A 15,372-nucleotide genomic window follows, 5' to 3' on the forward strand; every position below is an offset into this window, starting at 1 on the left:
TTCATTTTTTAGTTTATCAAATATGATATGCAGTATGTATGCAATACCTACATCCAGGATCCAAAATTGAGTCAATCTAGTTCTTCTAGTTGATAGTTCTGATTTTGGTTTTAGTTTTAGTATTGTTAGACTTAAGCACTGGGGCTCATTGTAAAAGATAAAGTTAATAAAAAATTCAATATTGAGACAAAATGAGTGTTTCCAGGGCAACTACAGTGCCCAGGCATATAACAGTATGTGTCCACAATCCTGATTTAAACTAACATAATTGTAGTGGGGAATTCTGATACTACCCTAAAGACTGTTCTGTCAGTAACTGATCCACATCCAGGCATGTGCATTAAATAATAATCCCTGGGAAATGAAATTTGTATGCATTTTGTTTCTATAAATACCTGTCTTGCAGCAAGAAAGACATTAAAAACTAAAAAGGACCTAGAGAGAAGAGTGGAAGTAGGTTAAAAACATCATTTACATGCGTTATGAGGCAAAAGATACCATTGTTAGATACTCTTACAGGATACAATCTTTCAGGGCCTATATTTCTATGAAGATAACTGCCAAAAGAAATTGTTGTCTTCCTTTTCTGAAAGAGCATAAGGATTTTCAAAGGAAGGTGTAGCCCAGTAATAAACTCAGTTTTGTTCGGAGACGTTGGAAAATTCTGTTCACATTCCTGCGGTTTTTATTTTGTGCTCGTTTGCAGATTGAGTATGTCTTCACAGATAAAACAGGAACATTAACTGAGAACAATATGGAATTTGTAGAATGTTGCATTGAAGGGCATGTTTATGTACCAGATGTTATCTGCAATGGCCAAATCCTCCATGATTGTACAGGCATTGATATGATTGATTCATCTCCAGGAAGTAGTGGAAAGGTATGATAACTCTCTATATGTTCTTGGTTTTTTACAATGAAACATGAAAATTGAACTGTACTGATGAAGCGAATGTTAGAAATCCAACACTCTTGAATTTTACTAATCAAAGTAGATAACTGCATAGACATTTTAATTTCCTAGTTAAGAGTAAGATTTAAAGGCTTAATGGGAAGGTTCTCATTTTAATACAGTTGTAAAGCTGAATCAAAACCTAAATATAGAGCTTTCTCTGGTTAATAGCTACAGACACAGATAACTGGTTTCCATTTAACCTTAGCTACAACAGAGAAAGCAAGACAGGAAAATCCTCGAAGGGGAAAATGGGGGCTTAGTGCAATTGCTTATTTAGTCATCACTGAGTGAAAATGTGGCCAGAGAATGGTTTATGATCAAATTAAATTACTTTTAAAATGTGACTTAATTTAGCCACATCTGAAGTGTGCTACCTACAGCATGTATGTATTATGGTTATTTGCTGTGTTGAAAGTTGAAAATTAGTTGAAAGTTCAGGAGTCTTCATGTGTCAACAGGTGAACAGGGTGTATATGGGCAGGATAATCACAGCCAAAGTACAATGTATTTTTTATTACCTCAGTACAGTATCAGAGTCACACTCACTTCATATCATACCCTTCACTGTGACAAAATGAGGTCTCTTAAAATATGTTGGTATAAGTCAGCAGCCTTATGTCTCTCATCCATGGCCCTCAGAATGTGGTCCCGAGGTATGGTGAGTTTTTATCTTGGAATCACAATGTCACAGATAGTTTGTATTTAACAGCACAGAAGAATAGGTTTCAGGCACAAAGATAAAGATAAAACACACACAGGTATCCATGAAATAGAAATCTCTTTCTGGTGCCAGCTGTCATTACTAAACTATCTGAAATTTTATAAGAAGTGTTTGGCTGCCAAAGTATGTGCACTTCAGTAATTTATGTAGTTCCGAAGGGTGTTCAAGCTGCTCAAGAGATTGAAATCTGTAAGCCCTGCTAAGACCTGTGCTCCAGGTACTACATCCTTCTGTGTGAGCTCAGGAGTTCTAAATGATACCTTGACTAGTATGTAATTAATACAAGTTGTTAAAGTTTAAGCAAAAGTAAAGAAAAAACACCTTCAGCTACATGTAGGCATTCAGAGGAGGTAGAAGATGCGCGCTCGGGGTTTTTTGCATCCTTAGCTTGACTGGTATGGAAATGCTAAGGGTACAAACAGCTGTGACACAATTGTGTGGTTACCACAGGGAGGGACCTGGCTCCCCCTCAAGGAGCCTGCCTTTGTCTGATTAATAATCAGCAGTAATCAGTGATATGGATCCCCTCCAAAAAGAAGAAAAAGAAGAGTTTTCAAGCGATAACACATAATGACAGCCGTTCCTTTTATTTCTCAGGAGAGAGAGGAGCTATTTTTCCGAGCTCTTTGTCTCTGCCACACTGTTCAGGTAAAGGATGATGATAGCGTAGATGGTTTGAAGAAAAGCCAGGTACCAAGAAAACCCTGTATATATATATCATCATCACCTGATGAAGTTGCTTTAGTCGAAGGAATACAGAGGTATGTGTGTACTTAGGTATTATATTTTTCTAAACTACAGATCTAATCACTGAATCTCAAATTTGTTTTCAGAATAAAAATCATAATAACAAACACCAATCTACAGCTGATTGTTTTCTTAACATGAATTCATGAATATTCATAGCCTAAAATCAACTAAAAACAGTTTGGGATTTTGTTGTTGGTTTGTTGTGGGCTTAGTCTTAAATCCTTATGACAATGCTTAAACTGGATAATTATATATTTGTTACATTCATTCTCTTATTCTGTGTTTCATTTTACAGACTTGGTTACACATATCTAAGGCTGAAAGAAAATTACATGGAGATCTTAAATCGGGAAAATAACATAGAAAGGTGAGTGGTTAAAAAGATAACAAAATAGCCTGATGAGTTTTTGTTGATGCGTCTAATAAACCATTGTTTCCTTACAGATGAATTTCTAAGTCAGGAAAGCCAAGAACCTTGCATTTTAGTAGAAAAATTAAGAAAATTTAGTAATTTTAATTACCTTCACTTTTTTGACATTGTATGCAGTATAAAATATTGATATGACAATGAAGGTGTGGTGTGAGATTCATGACCTAATCTAATAGTTCCTGATGGTTTTGTATATTCTTAATAGAAAATGCTGTGTACCCAATTTGCTGTTCACAGATAATCCATGGAATTTACAGGACAGGAGGGTAATATCTGTAGAAAAAAAATTGTGGAACATAAATATGAGTCAATTTTCAATAACATTGAAATAGTACAGCTGTTCTGTGGTATGTGCATACCCTTGAGAATGTACCTTACACATCTCTAGATGTCTGCTGGTTAAGTCTCTGGTATATCCAAATCTTCCTGCTTGGGTACTCTGCTAACTGTACAGGGACTCTTGGGCACAAATATAGGAACCCTGCTGTTACTTTACCTCCTTTTAGGATAATAGGGAGACTTTTTAGGCTCAGCTCATAAGAACTGGAGTCAGTATCATTTGGTGACTCAGAAGAAATCACTGTAATCATTGAGAATTTTCTCCCAAATGCATCACAGTTTGTAGACATAGGCCTGATGTAGCTTTGCACAGGTCTGAGTCCTAGGGTGTTAAAAGGACTTAGGACTGAGGGATTTAATTAAACATGCAGATTTGGACAGAGATGAATCCTGAAAAAGTTGGGATTAATGATTGGATTGTTTCTGTTTGCTCTGGAAAAGGGAGGCTCTCTTAAGTTAGGAGAAATAGATAAGAGAGTAAATGATAGAAGTAAACTGATTAAACCAAAACAGTGCAGCAGGAGCTTGTTCATTTTTCCTCTTAAAAAGTAAAGGAACATGATAAAATCAAATAATAGAAATAATGGCAAGTATAAAACCAGTAAAAAGAAATATTTTTCTTTTCACTTGAATAAATTATCTGTAAACATTTGAGCACTTTTGGGAGATTAGGAATAATAAAAACTAGAAAAATATAAAATAAAGACTTGAGTGTAAGCATGCATTTCAAGTTCTAAGGCTATGTCTAAGTATTATACATTGAAACATACTTCATAACCAGTACAGTGCTCTGCTGCAAAGTTTCTAGTCTTCTACTTAAATTAGAGTGACTGTACATCTGAGGATACTTAGGGACATGGCAAGTTCTGTTTCAAGTAACTCGGAGCTGAGGGCTTTCCTTACTTATTATTTGCAACCTGCTGTTTCATTCTGTACTAGTTTCATATTCCATGGTACTCAACATAATCATCCATGTTAGAAGAAATGTTTAATTTATATGCTTGAAGTTATAATAACCACTTTAGGAATCGGAAAAAATAGAGTTGTGTAAAAAATAGTTCTGTTTCTGTTTCAGGTTTGAATTATTGGAGGTTTTCAGTTTTGATTCTGTGAGACGGCGAATGAGTGTAATTGTTAAATCTCCAACAGGTAGGGCTGTCACATTCTGTTTGATTTTTTTGTGTCACTTGAATTTGTTTCAGATTTATCAGAATTAAGCATTAAACACAGTCTGTATGCCCTTCTTTATAAAATAAGGGACCAGGTACTAGCATGAGTACAATGTTGCCAAAAAGTTGGAAGAAAACATTTTGAAGACTTATTAATTTGGATGTTTTTTGAAGAAAGTATATTTGGTCATTTTGAATTCCATATGCTGTCTCTTTTAGGTGATATATTTCTGTTTTGTAAGGGAGCAGATTCCTCCATATTTCCTAGGGTTAAAGAAGGTAAAATTGACCAAATACGATCCCGAGTACAACGCAATGCAGTGGTAAGATTCCATTTTACTGATCTGTTCACATGATATCAGTGTCCAAAAGAAATTAAGTGTTCTGACCCTCCTGCATTTTCTGCTAACAGATTTGAAGGTTATTCTATGTCAAGGTTCACTCAGGCTTTGTGGCTAGCAGTCTGTGTAACTCCCTTATTTGCATCTGTCCTCTAGCTCATCTTCCAAATGTCAGTTGTGGTGCAGTATGAATACATTAGATATGCCCAACTGTATGTTAAACCAGAGGTCATCAGTTAGCTCGTTAGTATGGCAATTTCACAAATGTGGTTTGAATTAATGTCTGGATAGAAGAGAAGTGAAAAACAGTAAATCTCTGTAAAAACTATTGCTAGTTTCAACCCCCAGCCTTAGCAACTGTGATTTGCTGCCTTTGATTGCTTTACAAGCTCTGAGACAGTGAAGTGATCATCAATATCTTACATTTTTGCTTGCTAAAAATCAGCTATTAACTGGCTGATCATCTTCAAAAGAAATTTAGAACTTTTTTTACCTGAAAGTAGTATTTGGAGTGGTCAAGTATGGAATTTTGTTGTATCTAAAAATATGCAGAACTCATTGCAATGTAGGACAACTGCCAGTCTTACATAGAATATAATTTGCTGGCATCCAGTACTTAAACTGAAAACAAAGTATTATTACAGATATGTGAAAAAAAAACCTGCTACAGTGTCACCTGCTTTTGTTTTGAAGCAAAAAGCTCTCAACGTGCTTTACTAAGCTTCATTTTATGGAACAGCTGTCTGATAATTGCAAGTAAAAGAGGCTAATGAAATTGAAAAGTATTTACGTATAATATCCATTCAGTGTCTGTCAAGAAATAAATCCAGACCAGCACCTATTTATTCATCCTGCATAATTGGAAATAGGACTGGCTCCTACATACAGAAGCCTCTCAAAGAAAATATCTGGCACCTGCTTTTATAAATTTCAAGAGGCAGGGAGATATTTTAATAATTGTCCTTGGTTTGGTAATAAGTAACTATACAAAGACTTACTGGATGAATTAAAGTTAAGGAAGCTGAAGTGCCCGTTAAATGGTGTTGTGAGAAGCAATATATAACTCAGGTGGCAAAACCTTACTGGGTTTCTCCCCACCTTACACAATCTATATACTTGCTTTCATATTCATCACTCACTCCAGAAGTTTGATGCAGTCTGCAACACCCACAGCTAAATTATAGTTTTCACTTGATTGAAATGGTACAGTTGGATTTTCACTTTCAGTTATCTTCGTGATGTTTGGCCCCTGTCTGTGGATCTGCTGCAGCACAGCATCAAAATCAGACTCTGCAGAGCTACTATTTATATTACTATTATTTATTCTGACTCATCCTGCCTAATTATACACATAGGGAAAGAAACCTTTAGCTTGACTTTGCCCTCCCTTGTAATCTCATATATCCAGTTGGATCACTGAGCTGTTTACCTTCTGGAGATTGAGGTTGGTCCATCAGGTTGTAACTGCTTCTAGAGCAGAACAGAATTAAGCTGAACCATATCCTAGTCTATACTATACTGTACTAGTCTATACTTAGTCACTTCATGATGTTCCTTTTTCAAATCCTCCAGCATAAACACCAGCAAGAAGTTCAAGAAGAGTTTTGTAAAATGCATTTTGTTTCTTTTGATTGCGTTCTTTAGGAGGGACTGCGAACGTTGTGTGTTGCATATAAGAAGCTCTCAGCAGAAGAATATCGCGATGTGCAGAAGCTGCTTCAGAGTGCAAGGCTGGCCCTTCAGGAACGGGATAAGAAATTGGCAGAAGTGTATGAGAAGATAGAAACAGATTTTATATTACTTGGTGCTACAGCTGTTGAAGATCGGTTAGTTTCATTATTTCTTAGTTTCTTATCTTCAGTGATGATGACAAAGTAACTGAAGGCTCTTTTTCTGCATTATAGAATTTTTGGGAAACCCCTTATTTTAATTGATTCCACACCCTTAGCTTTACTAATGTTACACATGGTAACTTTATAACCTAGTTGAGTAACTAACAGTAGTTAAGTGTACAAAAATAGGTGTATTTGAACCATGTAATAATTTATTGATAACTTATAGGCAAATGTTCCAGAGGAAAGGACTACAAAATGCATATTGAGGAAAGGAAGGAAGAATTTTTACGTCTTAAAAACATTAAAAAACATACACTGGTCCCCTGAACATTTTTGGAGTCCTACTTTGGGGAAAATTCTTAGATCTGATAACTTCTGTTGAAACTTGTTTGCTTATGAATAAACACCTTTCTCATTTCCAAGCAATCCATCAATGTATGCTGTCAATTGACTTTACAGGCTACAGGAAAAAGCTGCTGACACTATTGAAGCACTCCAGAAAGCAGGAATTAAAGTTTGGGTTCTGACAGGAGACAAAATGGAGACTGCTGCAGCTACTTGCTACGCTTGCAAACTCTTCAGAAGAAATACTCAAATACTTGAGCTAACCACAAAGAAAATTGAGGAGCAGAGTTTACATGATGTGCTTTTTGACCTAAATAAAACTGTCATAAGACAAAATGGCAGCTTAACCAGGGATACCTTCTCAGGGTAAGGAAAAAGTTGGATTTGCAGACCAGAAGTGGGCTTCTGGGCATTTTGCAAACAATGAAATTATGACCAATTACCTTAAGAACAGCAGTATGTTTCAGTTTCTGTTGCTAATGTGTGAATTATTGTATGGCAATTAAGCATAGGCTTGTTTAGATAAATTTAGGGTTTCGGTCATGGTTCTTTATCTCATTTCTGGTACTACTTTGACTATTAAAAGAAAAATCACAACTGATACTGAATAATTTTGCCACCATAAAACTATTAGCAATGAGTTAACAAGCATTTGTGATACTATTTTAGCAGAGATTTTCTATAACTCATAGCCTTACAGCTTAAATCTCTAGACCAGGTAATTTTTCTTAGCTCTCCTTACAATTTATACCCCATTGATCTAATCAAGAACATTTGTATATTCAGTTAAATAAATAATTTTCGTCCATGTCATCTGTACCATTTTGTTTAAGTACCACAGGTCTTACAAGGTGTGATCAAACATGTTTGTTTAACTTTTTGTGCAATGCTGAATTCTACATGTTAAAGCTCTTTGGATTTTTTGTTTGCCTTTATCTCCAGAGCTAGAGAATAGTACTAAGATAGTAAAAGCAGGATTCTACCTATATATGTTCAAATTCAGGCTAAAAATATTTCACTGTGATGCACTAAACATTCAGTACATTGCTTGAAATTGATAATGATACCTTTTTATTTGATATCATTGTACCCCAATGGCATTGCCCTATTTGTGCCAACAGTAGCGAAGTGGTGAAAGTATCTGGGAATTGTTATTAAGTGTAGTTTACAGAATTTTATCTTACTTGTCAAAAATAGCTTCTGTTCTAGTAAAAAAAAAGGAGATGCCTAAAATACATAATAATAAGTATGTGTTTTTCTCACAAAGACTGGTGTCGGTGAAACCATGGTTGTTGAAATCCCATGCGCGGTAGTGTATAACCTTGGAACACTGAAAAGAGAGTAAAAATAAACTGCAGCGTACATGTATACAACATTCACTGTTGACCCGGAGCCTGAGGCTGCTGTGTACTGCAGGCAGATGCAAGGGTGCTCTGAAATAACTTGTGTGGATGCCGCAGAAAATGGTTCTTGCAGTCCAGACCATCTTATCTTCCCCATTGTTCAGTGTATGATGAAGTAGTGAATAAACTACTTCCTGTGACTCTGGTTACTCTTCTAGCAATGCTCAAATTGCTACAGGAATACTGCTAATAGATTTTTATGGGTAAGAATGTATTGTAATATTATAGGAAACATGAACAATTATTTTAGTATTACAAATAAAAGTAAACCTGTATTTGACTTAGCCACTACTCTAAAGGCAAAATATACTCTAGATATAGATAGTGGCTTTATCCATGAGGGCCAACAGGTTTCTTTTAGGCATTTCCTTCAAGGCACAATTTACTTCTGTAAAAAAATATTTCCTCATCAGAGTACCAAAGGCCTTTCCCTTCAACTTATTTTTCCTCTGCCTTATGGAGTGTGCTGCAAAATTAACTTTACTCCTGCAGCTTGGTTTACCTCACTGCAGTTCTTGGAACCTTTTCAAACCAAACTGAAAAGTCATTTATTGTACACTTATACTCACTGGTCAAGTCGCTGAGGTGTCAGATTTATGCATTCAAACTAGTGAAGCACTGAGTATTTTCAACATAATCCAGAATTTTAAGATGTTGTAAATATCAGTCTTACACAAGGAATTTCTTTTAGAAATGTATTAACTTTGCAGTATTCTATACTCATTATTTTTTCATTAATTGATTTTCACATAATTCTTATTGCCAGATTTTAAATGTGTCTGAGAATTTTATAGTGACACTTAGTTTATATTTTATCCCCGAACAGACTTTCAGCTGATACTCAAGATTATGGTTTAATTATTGATGGAGCAGCATTATCATTAATAATGAAACCAAGACACGATGGGAGCTCTGGTAACTACAGAGAGATCTTTCTTAATATTTGCAGGAACTGCACTGCAGTGTTATGCTGTCGAATGGCACCTCTGCAAAAAGCACAGGTTTGTGTTTAGTTTCATAATTGCTTGTTAGCGATGCACATGTGTAAATTTTGAAGGCTAATACACTGTATGACTTAGTATGATAACTTAAGATGCTACCATTCATTTTTGTATCTTCTAAAAGAGAAAAATATAAAAAAAAAAATTGAGAGAGGAATTTCTGCTGGCAAGCAATTTAGATAATGGTATTGCTAAAACAGCACCCAGCTGTGCATCTGAATTTGATTTAGCTACATATTATTCAAATTTATGGTTGGTATATGCTAATATGAACATATTTAATAAATGAACTAACTGCTCTCTTTTTAGCCTAACAATCTTTGTATGGTCTACTCTTTTGACACTATAAGAACTGGTGTTATTTATTACTGCAGAGTGATATTTTTTCTCTGTTTTTAACCTAAGTGGAAAGCCAGGAAGAATCCAGACAACAAGTGTGTGCATTACCATGTTTAAGTATACCTGACTATTGCATTTTTTGTTTGTATCAAGTAAAAATATATCCTTCCATTACTGAAACCTCTCAAGATAGCTGGAGAACTTTTAAAGGAAAGAAGTACTGGAATATGCATTCCTTTTTTCTTTCAGTTTGTCATATCTTTTTCTCAGTGTGCAGGTACAGCATATGTAACCTTATTCACATTAACAGATGTATTTAGCCAGCACTATAACTGTCTGGAGGTTTGTAGAAGTTTTTAGTTACATCTTACTTGGTACCAAATTTACAGAGGTGATAACTTGTAATGAAGAGATTTGGAGTCAGATTTTTGGATAATTTTTATGTCAATAGTTTTTATATGTATATAGAGTCCAATATATTTTCTTAAATGTAGGGAAAAAGTTCAACACAGAAGAAGGTTTTAGTCTTTCATTTCAGGATTTGTTTGAAATGATGCACTCTGTCTCTGGAACCCTCTTAATTTATTGATGCATTGACACAACATTAAGCAATCTCAACAAGATCTTCCATTATTTGGCTCTTCCATTGTTCTGTCCCATCTCTCTCAAAGTAGTTTGGAAGTATTTAAAAATGTTTGGAACAAATACTTTGTAATATGAAGAAACTGTGATCTTTATGCATAGCTGTTGCATTGAGTAATGCTGCTTTTGTGTTCCTTCACAGAATTTCTTATAAAACTGTCTTGGTAAATTTTTTTTAATGTTATACTTATGCAAAATAAGCGAACCGTTACAGAGGAGAATTTCTAACACTACTTTTTTTCCAGATTGTAAAGTTGATTAAGTTATCAAAAGAACGTCCTATCACATTAGCAATTGGTGATGGAGCCAATGATGTCAGTATGATTCTAGAAGCACATGTTGGTATAGGTAAGCCTGCTAGTATATTATTTCAAGTGAAATGACAAAACTCATATATTTCCTAAAAATAGACAATCTCAAAGAATCAGCTTATATGTGTTATAGACAACTTTTAGTGCATTTATCCTAGGAATTGTATGAGATATAGTCATGATCTCCCATTACATCAGTACCACAGCATTATTATATAATTTTGCAATTAATTGTATCTTTTTAATAGTTCTTTAGTTATTAAATATCTTCACCTCTTTTTTGTTTTTTAAAGGAGTCATTGGCAAAGAAGGTCGTCAAGCAGCAAGAAACAGTGACTATGCAATACCTAAATTTAAACATTTGAAAAAAATGTTGCTTGTTCATGGGCATTTTTATTACATTAGGATATCTGAACTTGTGCAATACTTCTTTTATAAGGTAGGAGAATGCTTATTCAATTACAGAAACCTCAAAAACTTAAATGGTAATATCTGACTATATAGTTTTTCCAGCTAATGGTACGAACCAGCAGCAATTCCATAAAGAGATTGTCTTGAATACCAGATGCAGTGCTGAAGTGGGATTATTGGTTTTTTTCTGAACATGAAGTGAAATAGCTTTTATGTAGATAGATTCTGTATCAATGTTACATTTAAAACCAAAATTCTTAACTTACTTTTTCATATCCTGCAAGTTCCATCTCAGGCTGCTCTGCTTATTTCCAGTACCTTCCAGGTTGTCTCTATAGTGAACTTTTAAAGCACATTCGAAATAGTATTTGAGAACTTAGACATCACTGCAGATTAAGTTATGCTGAATTCATTAGGATAGTGTAGGTGGAGAAAGTTCATAGTGAGCATCCCCCTATTTAGACAGTTTTGTTATTTCAAAATGTTGGTATCCAATCCAAGTTCTTTTGGTAAGCAATGAAAGATTATAGAAAGGAACTGTCACAAGATAATTCAGAGTTCTAGTATTTGACTGTAGGTATAATTGGGAGAAGATGGCATTTGAGGTTACAGCTAGAAACATCTTACAGTTGCTTTGCTGGTAACCATGCTGATCCATGAGCATCCATGCTTGCGTATTATGGTTTATCTCCTCCTGCGGATTGTCCCTTTTTTGCTTTGCTTTAACTGAACTGTATTCCTGGATCCCAAATTTCACTGCCCTTCAATTTTCAAACTGTAGCCCTGTAGGATTGTCTTGAAAATATTCTAAGTGGGTTTTTTTCTAATAGTAGTACTGCAAGATGTGACTGTTGGGATTTAACATATGTAGTTTTGTCTACTGTTCCTGCTATTGTTAGCACTATAAAACTATGATATACAAATCTATAGCATTGTATATAAATTGGTGCTTGCATTTCACTTGACAACAGTCACTTTGTTTTTCAGAATGTCTGCTTCATTTTTCCTCAGTTTTTATATCAGTTCTTCTGTGGGTTTTCACAACAGGTTAGTTGATCTTTTTCCATCAATGTAAATTATCTCTTTTGCTTTTTTTGTAACAAATAGAAGGATCTTCCTGAGAATTTAGTGTTACTTTACAAAGAACAACATTACTTTTGGTTCTTATGGTATTCAGTGGCAATTGCATTTAAGTTACAGAAGTCAGTTTTATGAATTATCATAAAAGCAATGTTAAAGTCAAGGAATACAGAAATACAACATTTGGAAATGGCAGTGCAAAGTGAAATGTCTTTGGGAAATGTACAATTAGTTAGATTTAAGCCTACTGGATGTGAATACAGGAAACCCTGAAAGATGAGTAATTGAATCGGTTGTTCATTTTTAGAATCCAGAATGAAAATGAGACAATAAACTAGTCTTCTCTAGCATGAACAGCTATGCATTATGAATTTCAGATGAGTAGCAACATTCAATTAGTTGAAAAGAAAATATAAAAACTGAAAAATAGAGGAAAAGTGAACTGTTGCTCACCAGAAGGTGCCATCATTCAGGAGATGATCCAGTATTTGCCTTCCTAAATTTTTGTTTCTTTCTCCCTTGCTCTCATCTAATTTGTGTAGAAAAGATCTACCTCTTCCTTCTTCTGAATGAGGGAGCAAAAAACAAAGGAATGAATGACTGAATTTAGTCAAAAAGAGTTTGTATTTTCCATAATAAATTCAGTGAGAGTTGGATTTAATTGGGAGAAAATAGTACTATTGCTTTGAATTCGTTGAAAGAAAAAACCCCAGGAGGAGTTAAAATGACAAAACTATTTCTTCTGTTTTGATTTCCATTTCAAACGACCACTGAAAACTTTGTAGGTTATTATAAAAGATTATTACGACTTGGATATGAAAGCATGTGTTATGAAAATTTAGCTTAATTTTTATCCTTTTAAGTGATAAATATAATTTTGAATCATAAAGGGGGTTTTGATAGCAATTTTTCCAGAATAAATAATTACCAAATAGGTTTTGAGAAATAAACAGCTCCCTTTGTGGGGTGACATGGTAGGTTTGAGGGTACGCTGATGATACATATGTGAAAAAGCATCTAAGTGAGAAGAAGAATCAAAGACACATTGGGATATTTCATCTTTGGGATGTTTGGGAAGCTCATTGCAGTCATACACAGCTGAAAAACCTCTGGAGTGCTCTTGCTTCTTTCTTCTCTGAATATCTCCATGTTTTATAGACATTGAGGAGATAAAAGGGAAGTGAGATACATGGATGTTGTGTCAGAGAAGAATTTCTGCCTCTAAAGGAATGTGCTCTTCAGTTTGGGTACATTGGCATTGATATTACAGCTGATACAATAGGAGGGGCCAGTAGATGGACCAGACTGGTCCATGAAATGGATTTTTCTGCTGATTTTTTTCCTCCAGGTAAATGCAATACAAGTGGAGAGTTGTGTCCAATATCAGTTAGCAGCTGTTCAGGGGTATTTGCCTCCATTCTGAAGGAATATAACTTTGGTTGCCTGCAGAAGTTCATGTATTCATTTTAAATCAAGTCTCATGCAGAGGATTTAATTTTAAAGTAAGATATAATTTTAAATTAAAAGTAGTTGATTTAATTCTTTTCCATCTACAGACTTTATATGATACTGCGTATCTAACACTGTACAATATCAGCTTCACCTCCCTTCCTATCCTCTTGTACAGTCTAATGGAACAACATGTCAGTCCAGAGACACTCAAGAGAGAGCCTTCCTTGTACAGGTAAAATTAAAACACTGTACCCCAAGGTTTGACTGTTCAGTTGTGGGATCTGTGTCTGTTACAGTGGAAGTCCTCAGGATTTCTGTACCACGAGGATACATCAACATCAGATACACTGCAACAGAAGGGTTGAAGACCACATGCATGGCCTACAAAGTACAGTAGATAAACATGTAGTTTTATATGCACATTTGCAAACCACACCACGCATTTGCTACAAAGGGAGTGAGAGCAAAACAGAAATCACTCTTTAACAAAATCAAGTTAGGAGATTTATTTTAGAACTCTTTATTTCCTCCAACCATGGGGAGGAAACATGCAGAACAGAGGTATTTTTAAAAAAGAAAACATGCTGGTTTTTTCTAGTTTACATGTTTTATTCTGAAAGATTGTTAGAGTGTATCAGAGTATGTATTCTGTGCGGGTGTCCAGCATTACCCTCTGCATTCTTGACGCACTTCCGGGCATTGGGATTGACTTGTTTAGGTTTTTAGCCACTTGAAATACAGTTCTTACCAATTAACTGCATTTGGCCATCTAAATTAGGAACAGAACAGTGTCCAGTTTAGATCCTTGTAGCTGCAAAGCCAGTATATTTCAGGGAGGGGTAACAGTAGATAATCAAAGAAAAAACATTCTTTGAAAGAAACAATATTAGCTGCCCAAATGTTAATCAATGTAGTGATATGTTTTTAACAATGAAATTGAAGAGGAATACAAGAAATTACTGTTGAGCTTCAACAGTAATGTTTTTATTTTCTCTTTGATGTTTTGAATGTTTTTAATTTAGAAATGGTAGCTCAGAAGCCTTTTTTTGGTTTATGAAAGCTAGCAGAGCTTATTTGTGAGAAACTCTGGGTTTGGATACCTAAGAGAGCCTATTGCTAAGTTACTTTGGGCAATAGTGGTTCTTCTGGGCCAGGTGAGGCTATTGTTGACCACATATGGGTTTGCAGTCTGTATTGTTAATCTCTGGGGAGAAATTACTTTATAAGGTCATCAGACAGTCTTTATAAAGTTCATATGGTGGAAGCACTGGTTGGTAGTAAATGTTTCTGTAACTCAGGGTTTTCATTTAACTGTGTCCTGATTTACTCTGATGTGTTCTGTACTATATGCCAAGTTGATACCTACCCATTCTGTGGAGAAGAATTCGAGTTGTAACATTTAAAATTTTTTGTAGTAAGAAAATGCGTGCTAGTGAAGAGTTCTGTTGTTGAAAAATCCTTCTATGTTTTTGTGGAAAAACATTCAAGAAACTCTATTTGATCTGAAGCTTGGAGTCAACTGCAAACCCTTGTTTCACATTCCACATAAAATTAATTTTTTATTTTGTTGCAATCATCCGTATAAAAGTATCCTAGGGGAAATAAAGCAAAGTCTCCAGAGACCTCTAGTGTTTCTATTTAATATCTGCAGTGGATCATGACATACACAGCAAGCACTGGAAAAGAGACCTTCTCTAAAAAGATTGAAAAGTAAATGGGTACAGCACAGGGAGTTTGCCATTGTTGAAATAAGCAGAATTACAGTGAGCAGTAAAAAAGGTTTAGTATGAATTAAATAAACTAAGAGGACATTTTGAGGAAGGAGTTAGATTTGAAGTGGTAGACAGT

General features: G+C 34.9%; 1 protein-coding gene across 7 annotated transcripts in view; it reads left to right on the forward strand.

The window, feature by feature from the left end:
* Positions 1–15,372, forward strand: part of ATP11A (ATPase phospholipid transporting 11A) — a 118,160-nt gene that overhangs the window by 83,469 nt on the left and 19,319 nt on the right. For all 7 annotated transcript variants that reach the window (XR_004060514.1, XM_030943217.1, XM_030943196.1 and 4 more), the window contains exons 13-24: positions 707–880; positions 2,274–2,437; positions 2,722–2,793; positions 4,271–4,344; positions 4,584–4,687; positions 6,350–6,531; positions 7,000–7,251; positions 9,115–9,289; positions 10,516–10,618; positions 10,875–11,020; positions 11,980–12,039; positions 13,629–13,756. Coding sequence is in view for 6 of the 7 variants with exons in the window: in XM_030943217.1 (XP_030799077.1) it covers positions 707–880; positions 2,274–2,437; positions 2,722–2,793; positions 4,271–4,344; positions 4,584–4,687; positions 6,350–6,531; positions 7,000–7,251; positions 9,115–9,289; positions 10,516–10,618; positions 10,875–11,020; positions 11,980–12,039; positions 13,629–13,756 (1,634 nt within the window). In the remaining variant the exon portion in view is untranslated. The remainder of the gene's footprint in view (positions 1–706; positions 881–2,273; positions 2,438–2,721; positions 2,794–4,270; positions 4,345–4,583; positions 4,688–6,349; positions 6,532–6,999; positions 7,252–9,114; positions 9,290–10,515; positions 10,619–10,874; positions 11,021–11,979; positions 12,040–13,628; positions 13,757–15,372) is intronic.

Source organism: Camarhynchus parvulus, chromosome 1, assembly GCF_901933205.1.
Source record: "Camarhynchus parvulus chromosome 1, STF_HiC, whole genome shotgun sequence".
Lineage (NCBI taxonomy): Eukaryota > Metazoa > Chordata > Aves > Passeriformes > Thraupidae > Camarhynchus > Camarhynchus parvulus.